Source organism: Bombina bombina, chromosome 10 (assembly GCF_027579735.1).
Source record: "Bombina bombina isolate aBomBom1 chromosome 10, aBomBom1.pri, whole genome shotgun sequence".
NCBI classification, from domain to species: domain Eukaryota; kingdom Metazoa; phylum Chordata; class Amphibia; order Anura; family Bombinatoridae; genus Bombina; species Bombina bombina.
Window position 1 is genome coordinate 47,412,956 of NC_069508.1, and position 23,331 is coordinate 47,436,286.

Consider the following 23,331-nt stretch of genomic DNA (forward strand, 5'->3'; position numbering starts at 1 on the left):
CCCACGTGCGAGGGCCCTCGATGGATACGGCAGCTGCACTACAAGGGGACAGGAGACGGAAAATCCCCACTCAGAGTCCCAGCAAGGGGGATGTATTTGACCCCAACAGTCGGGAGCCCACTAAGAAGAAAGTGCCTTCATTTACCTTGGCCCGCAGTGAATTGTCTGTAGAGGTACAAGCAGGGCGAGACAATAGAGCAGCAGGTCGAGACCACGAAATGGTGCGACTGATCACTCAGAGGCCTGAGGGTAAGCCTGCAGCAGCAGAATATGGCATGGGCTATGGGCGGAAGCCAGAGGCTCACCGACAGTTATCTTTGGAACTGACGATAGAAACAAAAATTGAAGCGACCTATATGAGACAAGAGCTGCTACTCCTAGAGTTGGTAAGGTTGCGTCCTCTATTTTCTCCTGCCTGGTGCCCTAGCAATAAGACTAGAGTTGGTAAGGTTGCGTCCTCTATTTTCTCCTGCCTGGTGCCCTAGCAATAAGACTGGAGTAGGATGAAAGTTCTGGTCCTTTGTAAACTCAGGCTGTCTCCCGAATGGACTCATGGCTTCTCACTGGATATAACTGTAGGCTTAAACCTTGAACTTTTGATTACGACTACTCCTGTTAGAACAAAGTACTAGTCCTTTGTAAAATTAAGATATCTCCCAACTGGGCTCTTTGCTTCTCATTGGATATAACTACAGGTTTAAGACTTAAGCTTTTGATTACGTTTACATTTTTTAGAGCTCTTGTGTTAAGAGAATATGATGACCACAGGTCTGAACTACTGCTCTTCAAGTGCAATAACTTATTTGCCTTAGCTATAATCCATTCACCGATAATTTGAGATTTTTTTTTATTTTTTTTTATTGCATGCTGTGAATTGCCTGATAATGAGCCTGTGCTGGCTCTTAGATACTAATTGCATAAAGTTATTGTAAATATACTTGCAGTCTATGAATGCAGGGGAATACAGATAGTCATTAGATGGGTGCTGACTACTTAGCTATTGTAGACATGAATGTTGCATCTTAATGTCCACAAATCTTTGTCCTGATAACAGCTCACTGTGTCACAAGCTACTTTAGGAACTCTCTTTTAGCTTTCAAGACTGTATAGTTTACTGTGGAAATGTTGCCAAGTCACTGGTGTACAATAAGTCAGCGTAAGAATTACAAAACTTGATTTGAAATGGCTATCTTGAACCCCCTATTATATATATTACCTGTATAATTACTGCAAGCATACCTCATGTTTATTGCTGCTCACAACCCTTATCCCAATACTGTCTCACTATGCCATTATTTGTTACGGGAACTTTCCTTAAAGGACCAGTCAACACAGTACATTTGCATAATCAACAATTGCCAGATAACAAGACAATGCAATAGCACTTAGTCTGAACTTCAAATGAGTAGTAGATTTTTTTCTGACAATTTTAAAAGTTATGTCTTTTTCCACTCCCCCTGTACCATGTGACAGCCACCAGCCAATCACAAATGCATACACGTACCATGTGACAGCCATCAGCCATTCACAAATGCATACACACTTATTCTTGCACATGCTCAGTAGGAGCTGGTGACTCAAAAAGTTTAAATATAAAAAGATTGTGCATATTTAGATAATTTAAGTAAATTGGAAAGTTGTTTAAAATGGCATTCTCTATCTGAATAATGACAGTTTAATTTTGATTGAGTGTCCCTTTAAGTTCCTATGTCGATACCATTAGCTCAGGTTCATTTATATTGTGTTGCATCTTTAATATGCTAGTGTTTACATGTTCTATGCTCTGGCTCACCATACTAAGCGCCCCAAAAATAGGTGTTTCAAGCGCATAATAATACAGTCTGGGTCACCCCATTTCTCTAGTAGGTGGCATCCCAGGGAGCATGATATAGCGTCACCTAGGGTCAGCCCTGATAGTACTATTGTGGGACCTTGATGTTGCTCTATCTGGTAGTTTGCATTGACTATGCAGTTTGCCGTTGGCTATTTCCTATATAGATTGCGGACATCTTATCTGTTTATCCCCCCCGTGGGTTAGGGGAGGGCCCCGGGAGAGATATTTTCATAAATTTGTGTAATCGATGTCATGGCAGCTATATTATAATTCTACCAACTGTGGGTCATAAACACGATACTTTTAAGGATAATTATCATGCCATCCTTATGAGTCTGTCCGCCCTGGAGGTGAGAGAGGGCCCTCAGTGGGGACAAGTATATTTCTAGTGGTGTCTTATCCTAAGTATCATTATCACATTTAGCCCAAGATAACAATTACACGATATTTGTTTCTCCTTCTGGGCCAGTGGCCAGGGCCCTGAGGGAGTCCTTGTAAAGGAAGCATAACCCACGAACATGCAAACGTTTTGTTAATTATCACGAGATCCCTAAGTTGCATATGGCAGCTGAACATTGTACTACAAACACATCCACTCTAGACTGAACTTAGCTTAAACTATGTAATCTAGAAATGCTATACAGTTAAGCCCCATGGTACGGTAGAAGGGCTCTCAACCTGTAGGATGCCCAGATTTTTGTTATGCGTTTTAGTTTTAAAGAAAGCTATGGAAAATATTTTATGCCTAGAGCAATCAACACCTATCTTTACCTCTTATATTCTGTTCAGTCTAACAACCCTTATGTTTATAGACCTAAGATACCCAGCATTAGCCCACCTCCTCCCCCCCTAAAGTAAAACCCACTCCAGGGTTCCAACTAGGCGGACTATTTTCGCCTCAATCTTTTTTATTTTATAAATATGCGTTCTCACCTAATTGAATTTTACTGCTTATTCATTGGGTATGGAACTACAATTTATATAAAGTTGGTTTCTTATGTGTTTAATGTACGTTAGTCCTCCATGGATATATTTGTATGAACTTCTTGTTTACAGATACTTGAGCAGGGGTCCTGCGCGACCCCAATTGTTACTTTTTTCTTTCAAATCAAATAAAAACTTTAAAAATAAAATAAAAAAATAAAAAAATATATAAAGGGCAGTTCAGGGATATACCTCTTAAAAAGTCAGGTGGCATTCATGGTTCTGGTCTCTATTTGCTGTCTTCACTTAGAGATAGATATGTGAATGAGTTTGTTTTCTGGTCTGACCAATTTGTAGAATAGAGTCACTCTAGCCTCTTGCGAAAACAAACCATATTCTGAAGTATTTCACAGCACATACTGGCAAAATACATAATAAATGTATACTGCAAAGATTGTTTCATTTCTTTTTCTTAAATAAAGATTTTATGAGTGAATGAAATATTAGTATGCTGTCCCTTTAAATTAATCAGTAATTATGTACAGTGAGTGTGGGGGGAAATTACATTTTTTTTCTTTTTATTCCGCCTTCCTTATTTAAAGGACCAGTGAATACAGTAGATTTGCATAATAGACAAATGCACAATATAAAGCCAATTCAATAGCACTTAATCTGAACTTCAAGTGAGTAGTAGATTATTTTTTCTGGATAAAAAAAAAAAATTATGCCTATTTCCACTGCCCTGTATCATTTCCACTCCCCCTGTATCATATGACAGCCATCAGCCAATCACAAATGCATATACATATATTCTGTAAATTCTTGCACATGCTCAGTAGGAGCTGTTGACTCAAAAAGTGTAAATATAAAAAGACTGTGCACATTTTGTTAATGGAAGTAAATTGGAAAGTTGTTTAAAATCATGTGCTATATCTGAATCATGAAAGTTTAATTTTGACACGAGTGTCCATTTAATCCCCTTTTTCCATAATTCTCTCTGACTTTGCAGATGTGAGACTGCTGTCACAATGAAATCAGTCAAATAAACAACCTTCACTAGCAATATAGACTAGGTCATATCTATATTTTACTTTATGTTCCTTTAATGATAATTAATGGGAAAAAAAACAATATGCTGTGACCCCCACATTTTTCTTTCTTGATTCAGATAGAGCATGCCTATTTAAACAACTTTACAATTTACTTCTGTTATTTAATTTGCTTTGTTTCTCTTTGTAATCTTTGTTGAAAAGCATATCTAGATAGGTTCAGGAGCAGCAATGCACTTCTGGGAGTGAGCGGGTTATTACTGGCTGCACAAATAGACCGTGTGTCATTGGCTCACCTGATCTGTTCAGCTAACAGCCAGCAGTGCATTGCCGCTCCTTCAAAAAAAATAATAATAATATATATATATATACCAAGAGAGTGAAGCAAAATTGATAATAGAAGTAAATTTGAGAGTTGTTTAAAATGATATGCTCTATCTGAATCATGAAATAACAAAAATATAGGTATCATGTTCTTTCAATGAACTAGACAATACCCTGGCTGGACTAGTTGCTGGGCCAGGATTATTGTTTCTCCTTATGGCCAGAGTTCCAGCTCAGGATCAAGTCCTTTTAATTAGTTGGACAGTGATGGCAATAAAGTGCAAGCAGGTAAAATGGATCACTGGGGATCCATTAAAGTGGGGGACATTTTGAGATGCAGCTCTTACTAACAACCAAGATATCTCAAGCCAATGATAATTTTAATTGGACAGTTGAACTTGAGTCAAAATTAAACTTTCATGAATCAGAGCAGAAAACCTTAGCAAACAAACAGCCTGCAATAAAAGGTACATACTGTACAATTTTTTTGGATTTAATTAAAGCTGGATATCACTGTTATCAATGCTGTGCCAAAGTGTCTCCTATAGGAATATAACGGATTGCAGCTTCAGCAAAAGTCTGCCCACTTCGCCACTTGTAGGAACACTTCATATAATACATACCTGACCTAACTGTAAGTAAACCTACACTACTCCCATGGAACGCCCAGCTAAATCCCAGCTAACGCACATAACTACGGAATGTCAGCGATCTACCTTGCTAATAAAGACAAAAAACTTCCTATTAAAACTATAGGTGCTATTTTAATACATGTATATACAATGTTTCATGTATATGTATCCTATTGTACAATGCGATACTATTATATTAACTATTATATTGATTTTAAACAGCTGGGGATTTTTTTTTTTCTTTAAACAAAAATATTTATTTTTGTTATATAAATATGTTATAAAAGACAGTACCGGCGACTTGATAGTTTTATATAACTGAGTTATATTTAACAAAAAATAATACGATACTTAAAATATTATGTATTATACAAGAAAATTCATATGCATAAAATACCCCAGCACCCCAGCACAACCTAAACCTGCTACACTATTAACCCCTAAACTGCCATAACCCCCATTGCTAATAACCTCCTAACCAACACCCCCAATTGCAAACTACCCCGCTATATTATTAACCCCTAATCCACTATATCCCACCATCGCAAACTACCTCTAACCTATTAACCCTCTAAATGCAACAACCCCCTATTGCAAACTACCCTTACACTAATTAACCGCCTAAGACCCCTAACCTAGTGTTGTAGTGTTTGTTAGGGGTCTTTGCTAGGCTGTGCATCATTCAACTCCCTCTTGTGTATGTGTGTGTGCATGTGTTTGTGTGTGCATTCGTTTGTGAGTGCACGTGTTTGTGTGTGTTTGAGTGTCTCTGTGTATAATATGTATATGTGTGTATGTATTATATATATATATATATATATATATATATATATATATATATATTGCTCATTAGCTATGCTGTGGAAAGGGCGATGCTACAGACTTTGCCCTGGGGCCCAGTGAGTTCTAGTAATGCCTCAAACCTCACCTGTGTTCTTTATAATGTTGTTCTTTTGCAGACGTGGCATATATACTTTATTTTTTTTCTCAAGGGAACAAAAAGCCTCAGGTATCCTAATATATATATATGTCTATTAATGTAGCAACAATTGCAACCTATAGAAAGAAGATTGTATATTCTAGTTTGCCATTAAAAAATAAATTGTTTTGTGTCATAGATTTTCTCTTGTATTTGATTTCTGGGTGAAAAAAAAATCTAAACAAGAATATTTACAGATGTTATGAATATTTATATTTTTAATAAAAACATCAGTAAAACTTAATATGTTGCAGTAAACATCTATATATTTTCATGTAAGAACCAATAACAAATAACGTTGATTAAAAAAAAAAGTATTTTAAAACAAGCAAATGTAATATTCTAGACATGCAGAAAAAAAAGCTTACAGTATGTGTGTGACCAATGAACACTGACATTGATAGATTGTCACAAACTATTTTTAGATGGCCTCATCTTAAAGGGACATTCACATGGTAATAATTAAATATTCTAATTTGATACAGTATTTTTACTAAGCAAATGCTCATTGCTTGATATGTTTGTTTTTTTATCCCTGTAAAGTGGCTAAAGGGACATTCTGTAACAATAACATGGTATAATTCAGTGTTTCTCAATTCATGACATCAGGGCACACCAACGGGCCTGATTTTCAGGATATCTGAACTGCATTACAGGTGAAATAATTATCTAATCATTAACCATTGTTATTAACTTGTTTTCACCCAAGGTAATCGTGAAAACCTTGCCTATTAGTGTGCACTGAGAATTGGTATTGAGAAACAGGGCTCTAATTCATGACAGCATGTAACTTTTTGGTGTCCTACAAATGAGTTAAACACATAGGTAAAGTCCTGATCCAGTGCTGTATACCTTGTAGTCTGCTCAATAAACTGCATCAAAAAAAGTTGTATAGCACCCAGGTAGAATTTCAGGTGCACGTGGAAAAAACGGGGGACTGTTAAACCCTAGAAACTATCATGCCATGTCCTGCAAATAAGTTGCAAGGTAGGCAGCTCAAACAAGAACTCCACAGCACCTTGTATTAAACAAAATGTATTATGTATCTTCTCACATGGAGGTACAAAAGTGTTTCAGCAACGTTTCGGGAGTTTAGCCCTTAATCATGACTAATTTTGTTTAATACAAGGTGCTGTTGAGTTCTTGTTTGTTGCAGTCTGCTCCAGAGCTGCCTACCTTGCAACTTATTTGCAGGACATAGCATGGTGTGCGAGTTTAAAGTGGCATTTTAGTGCAAAAAAAAAATCGAACTTTTCTAATTTGTTAGAGCATATAATGTTTACTGTGAAACTGTGTATTTAACCCCGCAAAGGGGTTAAACATATAAAGTCCCAAGCAGGAAACAGACAGTTAGCCAATCAGCAGTTGCACAACCTAGCCAATCACAGGCTGTGTTCAGCTCAGGAGCTGCAGTGCTTGGGGGTTCCAACTAGGCGCTAGCGACAAATTGAATCCATTATCTGACTGGTTGTGCATCTGGTGACCTCACAGAGACACGGACCAATCAGATGATGCAATAACGGCCGAGGGCAGATACGCTCCAGAGAGTTCTGTTCTAATCAGAGCCTCGGGCGCCGCAACTGCCTCTGGGAACCTAACCATGGGTCCCACCCCCCACAAAGTGCTTTTAAAGGTTCTCAGACAGACCGGACTGTTATCTGACGGACATTTGTCTGTCGGATTATTATCCGTCGCACACGCATTTTGACAGAGAACCTTCAGGATTAGGGCCCATGGTTAGGTTCCCAGAGGCAGTTGCGGCGCCCGAGGCTCTGATTAGAACAGAACTCTCTGGAGCGTATCTGCCCTCGGCCGTTATTGTATCATCTCATTGGTCAGTGTCTCTGTGAGGTCACCGGATGCACAACCAATCGGAAATGGATTTCATTTGTCACTAGCGTCTCGTGGGTTCCAAAAAAAAAAAAGTGATGCTCTGACATCTGAGGATGTAATTTTTCCACTACAATATTATGTGATTAACCCCTTAGCAGAGGATAAAAATACATAGTTACCAGTTACCAATAAGTATTTGTGCAATAATAAAGTTACAAATAAGATCTCTTTTCCATGAGTTTTTCCCATCCCTTTAACTATTTAACTATTTTTAATGCCAAAACAACAGCTCTTTGTAAAGTTATCTTGCATTCCATCCATGGCATTTTTAAAGAGACAGTAAAGTCAAAATGAAACGTTCATGATTTGGTCAGATAGAGCAGACAACATGAATAGCTGGCTTAGACAAGCTGCATCATTTGTAAAAACCCTAAATTGAAAGAATAAAGGACAAAAAACAATTTTTTAATTTTATGATTCAGCCAGAACATACAATTTTGAACAACTTTCCAATTTACTTCTATTATCAAATTTGTTCTGTTCTCTTGGTATCCTTTGTTGAAGAGCATACCTAGGTATATTCAGAAGCAGCTATGCACTTCTGGGATCAACTAGCTGGTGATTGGATGCTACACAAATATACCTCCTATCATTGTTGCTCCTAAGCCAACCAAAGCTTACTTTGCAACAAAGAATACCATGAGAATAAAGCAAATCTGATCATTTATAGGGACATGGAACCCAAATGTTTTCTTTCATAAATTGGAAAGAGCACGCAAATGTAAACAACTTTCGAATTTCCTTCTATTATCTAATTTGCTTTATTCTCTTGATATCCTTTGCTGAAAAGCATATCTAGATTGGTGGCTGCACATAGAAGCCTCGTGTGATTGGCATTGTTATTTCTTCAACAAAGGATGTCGAAAGAATGAAGCAAATTAGATAATAGAAGTAAATTGGAATGCTGCTTAAAATTTGATTCTCGATCTGAATCACAAAATAGAAAACATTTGGGTTTAAGTTGTTTAAAAATGCATCAGAATCATGATAGTTTAATTTTGGCTTTACTGTCCCATTTTGCTGTTTTTTTTAAAGTTTATTATAATGCTGTTTTTTTAAATATTATTTATTCACATAAAAATTGAGTATAAGTATATGTATTCCATTATACAACCCTAACAATTTAACCATGGAATAGAACTTTGAATTCATAATCTCAACAAGCTCATAATCACTAAGCAGAAGAGTTACAACATGTTCCAAGCCGTAATGCATTAAATGTATTATTAAAACACCCACAATCGCTGTGTGTTTCTCTTGGAGACAGCTAATGTATATATATAAAAGAATACTAAAAGGCTTAACCTCTTTGTTGCTTCCGGTGTTTTATTGCAGAGAATGGGATATATAAATTAGCTTTTACCCCTTGGGAGTCAGATGGGTTAAACCCCAAAGAATAATAAAACAAGAGTTAAAGATTATTTATTTATGACATTATCTACCTGTTTTAAAAGTGGGAAACAATAGTGTTAAATGTCCTTGGGAAAATTGCTTTCTATAATATTTATTGCTTTCTCTAATGTCTTCTAAAAGGAAATGCAGATATATATTTTGCAAAGATGTGTTATTATGTAATATATTTGAAAATACAACGTTATTATTAACCCTTTGAGTGCTAAGCACTTTCCCACCTTGGTGGTACGCTTTTTTAACAATTTTTTTCCCCCAGACCCAAGACTTACATTGTTGGAAAGGTTAGGTGATTACCTTTCCAATGGTGGGTCTTGGGGGTCTGTAGCTGCTTAGATGCCTGAGATACAGGCTTCTAAGCAGCATGCCCCCTGCTCCTATACTTAACATTGTTAAGTATAAATAAAGTTGCGCGGTGACGTCACCACGCAAAATGGGAAGCCCCGGGGATGCCTGTCAATCTACAGGCATGATCGCCGGGGTAGGAGCAGGGTGGGAGCCCCCCGATCTCCCTCAAGTTGGGAGAGTGCTGGTGACGGCTCTGAGCCGTCATTAGCACCAGGGTGGGAAACTCTGTGACGGCTCAGAGCCGTCATTAGCACTCAAAGGGTTAAAATTAAAGGGATATGAAACCCAATTTTTTTCTTTTATGATTCAGATAGAGCAGCAATTTTAATCAACTTTCTAATTTACTCCTATTATCATTTTTTTCTTTGTTTTCTTGCTATCTTTATTTGAAAAAGCAGGAATGGAAGCTAAATGTATCCACCTATCAGCAAGCACTACCCAGGGTGCTCAACCAAAAATGGGCCAGCTCCTAAGCTTACATTCCTGCTTTTTCAAATAAAGATACCAAAAGAATGAAGAAAAAAATTATAGGTATAAATTAGAAAGTTGTTTAAAATTGCATGCACTATCAAAATCATGAAAGAAATAATTTAGGTTTTATATAAACATTAGCACTAAGAAAATTTTCGATGTTAAAGCACTTTTATTATTACACTATTGTGTATAATTATGGGTTTAACCTCTGCAAAAGGTGTTAAACACATACTTAAAATAAGCTCCAGAGCAGTAATGTACTACTCAGAGGTAGCTGAATACATCTGGTGAGCCAATGACAATGATTAACGTTTCAGTTTACTTCTGCTGTCAAATTTTACTTCATTGTCTTGCATCCTTTATTGAAAATCATACCTAGGTAGACTCAAGAGCAGCAATGCACTATTGGGAGCCAGCTGCTGATTAGTGGCTAGGATACACACATATGCCTTTTGCCATTGGCTCACCAATTGTGCCCTGCTCCCAGTAGTGCATTGCTGCTTTTAAATTGACTTTAGCTTTTTCAGGGGCTAAATGCCGTTATATAAAAGCAATTAAAATGAAAAATATCTTAAAATTGCATATTCTATGAGAACATGTAAGATTTATTGTCATTTACATGTCCTTTTTAGCTTATTTATCTGTCCATACTTTAGTGCAGGTGAAATAATCAGCTGATGGGTGAGAGCAGGTTAGTTACCATAGTTACTGATCAGCTGATTATTTCACCTAGGCTCTAGTTCAGCAATAATGAAAACCTGGCCTGTTGGGGGGTACTTGAGGGCCGCGGTTGAGAAACAATGCTTTAGTGAATACACTCAAAAGAATAACATAAACCTTTTGGATTAGACTAGAGCTTTCTCAATATCTATGAACCTAGTGTTGTGTTATGTGGGGTCCGTTCTTGCACTATTTAATTCACTGTTAGCTTCACCATTTAGGACTTTTTCCATATTATTTTATAGCATCTAGATGTTTTGCCCCCCTTAGAGTGGAGATTGTGACTGCAATTATTATAGTTGGCATTAAGACAATGTTCAGTGACATATTTTTATATGCAGGAAATCCTTTCATGCTCTATTAAGCTTCAATTCCAGTAAGTGGCAAAAACAAATTGACCTGCATTCACTTTCTACCCACAGGGAGAAAACCTCCCAAATTTCTATGCAAGGTCTCTTTAGATCCTATAGGCAGAGGCTTCTAGCCTTGTCACATGAGGGACCATACGTACGTCTATACATTGTACACTACAAGTTGTCCCCTTTACTGTGTACCCAATGGTCCATTTTCCCTGCTGGAGTGTATTTAATGCAATGTTTCCCAATCCCAGTCCTCACGCCAGATATTCATTATATCTTAACTGGAGCACACGTGAAATAATCAGCTGATGGTTAAGTCAGGTTAGTAACCATGGTTACTGATCAGCTGTTTATTTCACCTGTGCTGTAGTGAAGATATAATTAATATCTGGCTCGTTAAGGGTCCTGAGGATTGGGTTTGTGAAACACTGATTTAATTGGTTGCAAACGGCTTATTTAACTTTATTTTGTTATATGAAACAGCTGCTTTTGCCTGCATAAACCGCAACCTATACTGAAAATATGGATAAAAAAAGTATTCTCTGTATAAAATCTATGTACACAGAGACAATTGCACTAATTAATCTCTCAGTGGGGTACATGATACACATATTTTTGTATCTAAATAACTGGTTGTGCTCATTAAACCCATAGCCATAACTAGTATTTCAATACCTATTAGGTTGTGTGTTTAAATAACATTAGCAGGTATGCTTTATCAGCAGACTCAGCCCAAGTGGTTTTAATGAGCAAAACCAACTATTTCAAGAACCAAAATAAACACGAAAGAACAATTTCCCATGCATTTAATACTCTGAACTAGGTATGATAATAATTTGTAAACATTGAGGAGAAACAAATTGTATAGCGCAGTGTACATTTAGGCTGTAAAAAATGTCATTACACATATATTTTTTTTAAGTTTATTAAAAAGGTGATTATTTTAATATTAAAACTAGGTGGAAGTGCATACTGTGGGACGGCAGCCCACTGGCAGATACAGATAACGCCCAGAGTGCTATTGGAGCACAGTGATATGCACAAGCATAAAAACAAACCTTTTTATTTGATTACAGGTACATTAAAAAAAACTCTAATACATTTCAAATGCAAATACCCCATTTTAGATACAACAAAGAAAACAAATGAATTGAATCAGATAAACAAATATGTAGCTAGATACACAGCACTGTATCTGTGTCAGTATCTGTGCTGCTATAAAGTACCTGTGTTAGTGGACAGACACAGACAGAATCTTTATATCAGTGCATGTCTTCTGCTCTAAGGAATAATGCTACAAAGTATCAATGTCAAAAAAGCCTTCACTGGGTCATGTTGGAGAAGAAGAGGTCCGAAGAAACATTACTTTAGAGAGTCAAATTGTACCATCAGGACATAGGATGGCCATGCCTGCATTATAACATACAGTATGTACCAGATGAATCTCAATGGGGAAAAAGCTCTTAGCTTATTCTAAGGGGCATATTTATCAAAGTGCGAGCGGACATGATACGATGTAGCTTATCATGTCCGCTGCACATCGATAAATGCCGACAGCATACGCTGTCGGCATTTATCATTGCACAAGCAGTTTACCAGAAATGCTTGTGCAATACCGCCCCCTGCAGATTCGCGGGTTGTCAATCAACCCGATCATATTGGATCAGGTTGATTTCTGTCCGCGGTTTCAGAGCAGGCGGACAGGTTATGGAGCAGCGATCTTTAGACCGCTGCTTCATAATTTCTGTTTCTGAAGGCTCACTGGAAACACGGGCATCAAGCTCCATTCGGAGCTTGATAATTCGTCCCCTATATCTAAACAGCCAATACAAGCATTTGTCATCCACAACAAATTTTATTCCAATAACCAACCCTAGAATACATCAGCAACATGTAAATATTTTAATATTGCAATACATGTTGGGTACGTCTTATGCAATATAAAAGGCAAAGAGCCCCCCCCCCCCACCCCATAATTCAGCAAGTTTAACACTTCTATTATGGGTACCGCGACTATGACATTTTATATGCATGGAAAGAATTTTATGAAAAGAAGATTGTAACTACATGCAACAATATCAGCTTACACATTACAACATATTATTAGGATCAAATATTTCTTGACCATGACATAGAAGGGGCACATTTTTTCAGAACAAATATTCATGGGCAGCCAGAAAGAGTTGTAAGACTTGGCCCTTGCAAGTTTACAATATAAAATGAAAAGCTAGGACTGTTGTAAAAAACACTTATAGTTACTAAAATCCTGCTATTAATTTGGAGTCTATTTTTGAAAGTGGGCAAGATCTCACTGCACAATGAACACAATTAATCATGAAGATCAGATTTATTTATTTTTGTTGTATATAGGGATTAAGTGCTACAAACTTTCTGAAAAAGGTCAGCCCACAATATTTGGGCAATACAAAAGAGAGGAGAATGGGACATATATATTGTTTGACTGCAACATGTGGAACCAAATCTAAATAGGAAAAATACAGCAGTCATATTTAAGATGGTTATGGTCTAACAAACACTCAGTGTTTCATACAGAAGAGCCAGTAGACGTGAGTGAAAAGGTTAGGCTGTTGTGCAATTTAGGAACATATTATTTCAGCAGTAATATATCCTAATCCTTAGCCAGGCATTTGACCGAGTGTCCTTCAAGTGAGCATAGAATGCAGGCAGCCAGTGTGGAATGTTTGCATTGCTACAAGTGACTGTCATTTTCATACTATATTGAGCATGTGGCATTTAAGTAAAAAACAAACAACAAAAAAACATATCAAATATTAGCCAAAAACACAATCACATTTTAGTTATAAAGCACCCCCCAAGATCCCAGAGTGTAAAAACCACCATATATAGAAAATTGTATTACTAGCAACAAATAATAAATAAGCAAGTATATAACTTACAGTAATGGCTAGCAGTCTCTCCTTCATCAATTCAGCTTCTTCCATCCTGGAAAGTTACAAATAAACATTCAGGGTTTTTGCAAACTGAAGGTAATTCTGTTGCTCAAGTAGGGACAGGAAAGTTGCTATGTATGTGGGGACTGATCCTAAGCCAATGTGAAGAATAGAGTGTAAAGCAGGAGCTAGCAGCTCAGAATGGATCAGCCCAGACAGGCACATGGTGTATAGGGTGTGCTCTACAGTCAGCCTCATAGGTTGCTATTACTAACAAGTCACAACTGCACAGCCCAATATTATTGTATATGAACAAGCTGCCAGATCTTTGTTGTCAAATACAAAGATGTTGAATTACATCACCAGATAGATTTTTTTTAATTGTGTTGTAATAATAGCAATGGTTTTTATTTATTTATATATTTTGCATAGGTTTTTAAACATAAAAAATGAAATACAGTTTTCAGTTTTGTTATTAGTTTGCTTTTAAAGGCATATTGATAAAGAAGAAAGAATAAAATATTATTTGTTTTTTTGTCTGTGATACAGTGAATGAGTATGTAAAGCAGATTTTAATATTATATTGTGCTATTCTTAAAGCTAAAAAAAAAGTTAACACAAACAATTTTATGATTGTTTTGTATTGTAGATTTTTTGAAGAAATAAAAAAAAAAACACACAAAATTAATCAATTGCAGCAAGAATAGGTTAAAACCTTTAGTTAAAGGGACACTAAACCCATTTTTTTTTTTCTTTTGTGATTATGATAGAGCATGCAATTTTAAGCAACTTTCTAATTTACTCCTATTTTCAATTTTTCTTTGTTCTCTTGCTATCTTTATTTGAAAAAAGGCACCTAAGCTTTTTTTTTGGGTTCAGAACTCTGGATAGCACTTTTTTTTTTTATTGGTGGATGAATTTATCCACCAATTAGCAAGGACAAACCAGGTTGTTCACCAAAAATGGTCCGGCATCTAAACTTACATTCTTGCATTTCAAATAAAGATACCAAGAGAATGAAGAAAATTTGATAATAGGAGTAAATTAGAAAGTTGCTAAAAATGTCATGCTCTATCTGAATCACAAAAGAAAAAAATTGGGTTCAGTGTCCTTTTAACTGACTATGCAACTGGCTTTCAATATGATTTTTAGATGTATTAAATTTATCATGAATAAAACAATTTCTTAAAAAAATCATTATCTTTATATTTTCCGCTCAATTTTTACTACACAGAAGGTTTTTACAAATCATTTTTTTGGCTGAAATAACTTTACAATTATTATTTATTTTACATATGGGAGATCAGCAATTAAACAGAATAAAAACCATTAATTATAATGAAATTAGCAGGAAATGCAGGTTTGTGCATAACTTATCTGTAGGAACCAATATCACTGAGTGATAAAGAGAAATCCCCCCACTTAAGTAGAGGAACACACTTCAACTGTCATGAAAATGTAGTTTTATTTAGGACAAAAGGTCTGTTATTTTATGCACTGGAATTTTTAAAATGTCCTATTTTATGTGCAAAAAAGATAAACAGACAAAACCTTTAATTCCTGAATGAAATCAGTTTTGAACAGATATATTATTGCAATACAGTATTAGCAAATGTATATTTCTAGTAATGAAAGACCCGGGGTCCAAAATATAATTTGTTTCAAAGAAAATTAAAACTTGAATTCATTTTATTCACAAAAAAACAACAATAAACGTATGAAAATAAAATGTATATGCGTTTTAATTAAGCTTTATAGTAAAGTGCAATTGTTACCAAAAGGTATATGATCTATTTATCTGTTTTATGATTTTTGGACTAGACTTTTAAGCTGTTGGACTAGACTTTTAAGCTGTTGCTTATATATATATATATATATATATATATATATATATATATATATATATATATATATATATATATATATATATATATATATATATATATATATATATAATGTTCCAATTTCAAGAACTCACAGTCACTCCAACAAGTATCAATATGCTCGGGTGTCTCCTGAACATATTCTTATGTAAATTTCTCAATGATGAGGGCACTTACAGTAGTAAAGGAAGTAATATTTTATTCATCAATACGTTACATTAACATGTGTCAAGGTCGACAAAAAAAAGTGTTGATGTAACGTATTGATGAATAAAATATTCATTATTAAGTCCTGTGAGTGCCCTCATCATTGAGAAATTTATATATATATATATATATATATATATATATATATATATATATATATATATATATATATATATATATATATAATAATGGACACTTGTATAGTGCACAACCTCGGACTTAACCGACTCGCGGTGGTGATAATAGGTGTTCTATATATTGAGGCTCTGGACAATAACATGAAAAATAGAATTACAACTGCAATGCTTAAGAAATATGCTTGCAAAACAGTTAAGGGAACGGCCTACTTCATTTTTTTTTATTATTGTTTATAAGAGATAAATAACGACTTTACTACCCCAGCTTTGCATAGCCAATATTGTTATATTAATATAATTTATAACCTATAAGTTAACCTGTTTCTCAGCCCCTGCACTCCGCCCCTTATCTCAGTGCTTTTTATTAGCTTTTTAAATATTGCACAACAGCCAGACAGTGCTAGTTCCTGTGTGCCATATAGATAACAAGCTTACTCCTGTGGAGAATAATAATGGTTATACAAATACCAGAACCGATTGGATAAAATGTAAGATTGTAAAAAGCCCTGAGATAAGGGGCAGTCTGTAGTGACTTAGATACAAGGTAATCACAGAGGTAAAAAGTACATTAATATAACCTTGTTGGTTATGCAAAACTGGGGAATGGGTAATAAAGGGATTATCTATCTTTTTAAACAATAACAATTTTCAAGTAGACTGTCCCTTTAAGGGAAATGTTTGCAACTATACAATATTCACATCTTTTATAGTAAAGTAGTCTTAATGCAAATTATGAAAGATGTCTCCAGGAGCTGGCTGTGTTAAAGGGACATGAATCCCAATATTTTTCTTTTATCATTTAGGTAGAGCATCCAATTTTAAATAACTTTCCAGTTGCACTACTGGTTTCTAACTGAACACATGGGTGAGCCAATGACAATCTGTATATATATGCAGCCACCAATCAGCAGCTAGATCCTTGGTTCTTTGCTGCTCCTGAGCTTTCCTAGATAAACCTTTTAGCAAAAGATAGCAAGAGATGGAAGCAAATTAAATAATAGAAGTAAATTGGAAAGTTGGTTAAAATTGTATGCTCTGTCTAATTCGTGAATGTCTAATTTATGACTTTACTGTCCCTGTAATTCAATGATGTTCTAGACGCCTGACCAGGATTTTTCACTTACATCTCACCCCTCTATTGTGGAGTATCTCGTCGTCTGGCGGCTATTGTGTATCATTGGACAATTTTAATGGCCAACCTTTGATTTGAAGATGATGTAGCGGAAGTGACGTCACTAACCGCGATGATACTGGAAGTGATGCAAAATTATTGTATTTTTTTTTTAAGGTGTTAAAAAAAAGTGCCTCCTATCTTTTGTGTTTATATATAGGATTTTTAGATTTCTTAAGATTTATATAAACCCCTTCCTTATTTTCCTGGTTAATCACTAGCTCTGAATTTAACCTGAAACCAAACACTCTACAGGTTGTGAGAGACTACAGGCAAGGATAATAACTATACTCCGGTAACAAGATAAACAAAAAATGGTACAAACATAATTATCTAAATATAACTAAAAAGGCCTGCTATGGCCGCCCTGTATATATATTTAGGTGAATCAGAGAATCCCAAACAATGAACTGTACCAATATTAGTGGATCCCTCACTAGCTATATATAAGTGATTGCATGCATTGTTAACAGATTATTATTGGAGAAGGAACATCCTATAGCGTATTAGTAAGTGTATAAACAGTTGAATCTGGGCAGTCTTAACTCACAAGTATGCAAACTGCAATAAATAAATACTAAACACTCTATAGAATAAACCGTCTGCTAGCAGGAAGGACAATTATACTCCAACAACGCACTAAACAGAATCGTTAAACAGTGAATCCCCCACTAGCTGTACATATCTAAATAACTGCACCATTAAACTGGTTCTTAATAGAAAGTAAACCTGAACAAGCTCTTCAAAATATAAATAACTACCAGTAACAAACAATTGTGCTCAGAATAATAGACTGGACAGGTGTTTGGATGTATGCGTATAAAGAGATGATTACTAGTAGAGAATCATGATATCACAATTGCATATATATGTGTAGACCGTTAAATCTTAATGGTCTTAACTAAGCGAGATTGCAATATATAAATCTTTAACAGGAACTAGCATATGTATAAAACAGTTGGCTGCATGGACAATTATCCTCCAGATTACAGGCAGGTTTTACTCCCAGAAATGGAAGACAAAAAGTTCCAGGTGATAATATACTTAATAAACCTTGACAAGTTTAAACGTTATCAGCCCACCGGCCTTTAGAGGGGATATAAATAGCTGAATAAAGTTCCAAAGAAAAAATGTATAGTCCCTTATTGCTTTGCGTATGCGGAAATGTCTCAAACACGATGTGGGATAGGATCCTTATAAAGTAATTATTGTTACTTTTAAACTGAAGGCCACAAACTGCAGAAAGTACGCTTGTAAGCCCCACCAGCTATGTAAATATATTAAGGATATGGATACTTGCAACTCCAGCAGCGATGGTATAGCTCTGACTAGGATCCTCAGGCTCTAGCCCAATCCTGGGTCACTCTGATGAATGCCTCTCACTGGGAAGGTTGACGGTCTGATGTGCTGTTTCTGGCCCCCCGAGCACCACCTGCCCCTATCTACAAGTGGGTTTTATAATTTCAGCTTACCACCGGCTCCTTTCTCTTGTACCCAGGCTGACCAGGGGTTCTGGAAAGTAGCAGAACAGCTCACACCGATCCGGGTTCCTCTTTATCCACCACTCCGGTATGCTCCTTTCATGCGACATTCGCGGTATACAACGCAATACTGTGACTCCTACAGCAACAGCTATTATTAGCTTGGTGCCCAAACTTAGCCTTTGGATAGCATGCGGCCACGGGGCAATTGGAGAGGGCGATGGAGATGTGGAAAGTCAATGAATGTGTGAGCACCTATTTAATCGCCCAGTCAATTTAGTGGTTATGATGAATAATCCCAAACTTGTAAAACACCAAGATGGAGATGTCTCAATAAATTGACTCACCCCTGGCTGTAGACAGTGACTTGATTTATGCCTCCTTCCGCTACTCGCAGAGTCTGGCCCGTCCTCAGAGAGCTGGCTTTATCTCCGGGGTAGTGGGTATGTATACAACAGAGCCCCTTTCTTGCTGCCTCCGGCTTGTATTCCGCTCTCCTCCTGGGTCCCGCTCCACTCGCGGTAACTTGGCGTCTGACGTCACCGACTCCTTCCTTCTCAGCTGTTCAATCAGCTGTTAGAACCGTGAGATGGGCGCTGGCTGGATCAGTCGTAGTGATAGCGGTTACAAGCTACCTCTGTGCAGGCTCCGTTTCAAAGAATTCAGGATAACAAAGTGATGAGCTGCACCAGGGTACTTGTTAAAAACTTTTATTGTAGGTCACAATATCTTCTTTCCAGAAGCATCATTACACAACAATAATGGACATTGTGGTGTGTATAGAAATCACCCAAAGAGCTTATTGCTGACGCGTTTCAGCCTATACCGGCCGTAATCGTAGCATAATGCTCATAATCCCAATTCACCTTTAAATCCCTTGTGCTAAATTGTGATTGGATAAAACAATTATCCTGGGCGGTTTCTAGGAGCACACCTGTTGTATATACACCAATGTAAACTGTTATTCATATATGTTTTTGTAAACAATAGTAAGTAATATTAACATTATACATTTGCTTGTGATCAGATGTACTCGTGCTATTAGGACCAAATAATGCCATTTAGCTTTAAAGTTATGATTCTAGCTAATTATTTTGGCTTTTTAACACAATGAACTTTCCTACTTTTTGTAGTTAGTTTTTCTTACTGAGCTTTTTGGTCCATTACTCCAATGAGTAATAATTGTATAAAGAATGAGTCAATAACAAAACAAAACAGAAAAGAACTGCTCAAAAATATAGTAACTTTCAAAATCTTATTTGCATGAATTGTTGTGGCTATTCTTTTACTAGGAAGTAATGTTGCCAGACTATATCCAAATATTGATAAAAATAAAAATAAATAAATTAATTATTATATATACTTTCTCCAAATATATGTTTGTGAACTTTTTTCTCTCATAAAATCCAAATATGGATTTTAATATTCACTTTTGAATTTTAAATTTTAAATTAGAAATTTCAAATTCCAAACTTTAAATCTCAAACAATGAAATTCAAATAATGAACTTCGTATCTCTGGATCTTTGATTATTGACCCTACTCTGATGGTGCTTTTGGACACACAGACCCCAGACCCTTCATTCCCAAAAATTAATTATGTCAAATTCCGAATTTAGACCTGTGGGGATTCTGGTTTTGAGTCTGTGTATCCAAAAGGCTTCCCTTTTGGCTAGGAGTTAGTCTCTGTCTCCACCCCTTGCCTTACAGGTTACTTGTTCAATAATTGTCCACCTCATTGTATCTATACTTTTGTTGTGTATCATTTTAAAATGCTGCACTAATGGTGTTGTTAATTTCCCTGCTTTTATATTAGTTACATGTTCACGTATTCTGTCCCGTGTTTCTCTAGTTGTGAGTCCTGTATATTGGACTCCACACTGTACACAGGTCAGCAAATAGACTACATAAGTTGCTCGACAATTCAGGCATGAAAAATGCCTGAAATGTTCACCTGTTGTTGTACTTGAGAAGCCTTCGCTGCACTGTAAAAGTCCACATGCTATACAAGATGTATAGCTACATTTAAAGACCCCTTTAAATCTTAACCATGATGATTGATCCGGTTTTGTGGTACTTATTTGTGTGGGAGCTAAAATGTTAGCTAAACTTTTTCCTTTTTTAAATGCATACCTGCACCCCTTAGATATAATCTCACTGAGATCATCATCAGCCGATAACATACGAAAATGTTTTCTTATGATGTTGCAGATCTGATGATATTGATTACTGTATCTAGTGATAAAGGAAACACCTTCAAAATGATCCTTTTTCGTAGGTTTCTCTGAATTTAAAAATTGTGACCTGTTAGTTTTGGCTATCTCTACTCTAGAAATAGATACTTCCTTTTTCTTGTACCCTCTTTGACATAAACGGTCCTCTAATTCTGAAGCCTGTATATCAAATTCCTCCTGTGTTGTACAATTACGTCTTAAACGTATAAACTGCCCCTTTGTAACCGATCGAAAAACCCTTTTAGGGTGGTTACTTCTTGCATGGAGCAGTGTGTTTCCTGAAATGGGTTTTCTAAACACCTTTGTGTACACTTTATGCTCTCTGCTCATTAGTGTTACATCCAAATAGTTGAGCTGTGCAACATTAAACTCATGTGTTAGCTTTATCCCCACTGTGTTATTATTGAGATACTTTAGGAAGTTCTCAGCTTCTGTTTCACTTCCTTCCCAGATGATCAGAAGATCATCTATATATCTCCTTATTGTTGTGTAATGATGCTTCTGGAAAGAAGATATTGTGACCTACAATAAAAGTTTTTAACAAGTACCCTGGTGCAGCTCATCACTTTGTTATCCTGATGGAGATGTGGAGACTGCTTCTAGCACCCGCTACAGAGGATCACAACCAGCGTGACAAGCTCCACCCCAACAGGTTCATACTTCAAATTATTGTATTTATAGGCACAGAAAGATATGTCCAATACAGCCTTGAGAAAGACCTTTTACTAGGTCGATACATATCGGCTATTGGGCTATCTGGTGAGATTAATTCCATTAGGGTATTCTTTGTAGATTGCATATTGCACTATTATTATTATCTTTCTTCCCATATAGTTGTTCCATTAGGTTTTGGGAATTCACTGAATTTAATCGTCTGCTTCCTACAGTGGATTTACATGGACACTAATTTGGAAACATGCGCCTAGATTACGAGTTTTGCGTTAGAAGCTGTGCGGTGCTAACGAGCAGTTTATGCTCACCGCTCACTTACAGACAGCGCTGTTATTACGGGTTTTTACAAACCCAGCGTTAACCGCAAAAAATTGAGCGAAGAGCAAAATTTTGCTCCACACCTCACCTCAATACCAGCGTTGCTTACGTTAGCGGTGAGCTCATAAAACATGCTTGTGCACGATTTCCCCATAGGAATCAATGGGGGAGAGCCGGCTGAAAAAAAACCTAACACCTGCAAAAAAGCAGCGTAAAGCTCCTAACGCAGCCCCATTGATTCCTATGGGGAAATAAAAGTTATGTCTACACCTAACACCCTAACATGAACCCCGAGTCTAAACACCCCTAATCTTATACTTATTAAACCCTAATCTGCCGCCCCTGACATCGCCAACACCTACATTATATTAGTAACCCCTAATCTGCCGCCCCCAATGTCGCCACAACCTAACTACATTTATTAACCCCTAATCTGCCGCCCACAACGTCGCCACCACTATAATAAAGTTATTAACCCCTAAACCTAAGTCTAACCCTAACCTCCCCAACTTAAATATAATTTAAATAAATCTAAATAAAATTACTACAATTAACTAAATAATTCCTATTTAAAACTAAATACTTACCTATAAAATAAACCCTAAGCTAGCTACAATATAACAGTTACATTGTAGCTAGCTTAGGGTTTATTTTTATTTTACAGGCAACTTTGTATTTATTTTAACTAGGTACAATAGTTATTAACTATTTAATAACTACATAGTTAAAATAAAGACAAATTTACCTGTAAAATAAAACCTAACCTAAGTTACAATTATACCTAACAATACACTATAATTAAATTAACTAAATTAAATACAATGAATTACAATTAAATAAAATTATCTAAAGTACAAAAAACAAACACTAAATAACAGAAAATAATAAAGAAATTACAAATTTTTTAAACTAATTACACCTAATCTAATCCCCCTAACAAAATAACCCCCCCCCAAATAAAAAAGCCCTACCCTACACTAAATTACAAATAGCCCTTAAAAGGGCCTTTTGCGGGGCATTGCCCCAAAGTAATCAGCTCTTTTACCTGAAAAAAAATTACAATCCCCCCAACATTAAAACCCACCACCCACACAACCAACCCTTCTCTAAAACCCACCCAATCCCCCCTTAAAAAACCCTAACACTAACCCCCTGAAGATCACCTAACTGGGAGACGTCTTCACCCAACCGGGCCGAAGTCCTCATCAAAGCCGGCAGAAGTGGTCCTCCAGACAGGCAGAAGTGGTCCTCCAGATGAGCAGAAGTCCATCTTCTATCTCCATCCATCCGGCGTGGAGCGGCTCCATCTTCTAGACATCCGACGTCTTCTTGAACAATGAGGGTTCCTTTAAGTGATGTCATCCAAGATGG

The 23,331-nt window shown here is 36.3% G+C and overlaps 1 protein-coding gene across 1 annotated transcript in view; it reads right to left on the bottom strand.

The window, feature by feature from the left end:
• The window catches only part of PALMD (palmdelphin), a gene marked incomplete in the record, with an annotated part of 89,291 nt that extends 75,214 nt beyond the window's left edge, over positions 1–14,077 (bottom strand). The window contains 1 exon segment of the mRNA XM_053694045.1: positions 13,865–14,077. Within this exon segment, the coding sequence (XP_053550020.1) occupies positions 13,865–13,909 (45 nt within the window).
• Positions 14,078–23,331: the final 9,254 nt, after the last annotated feature.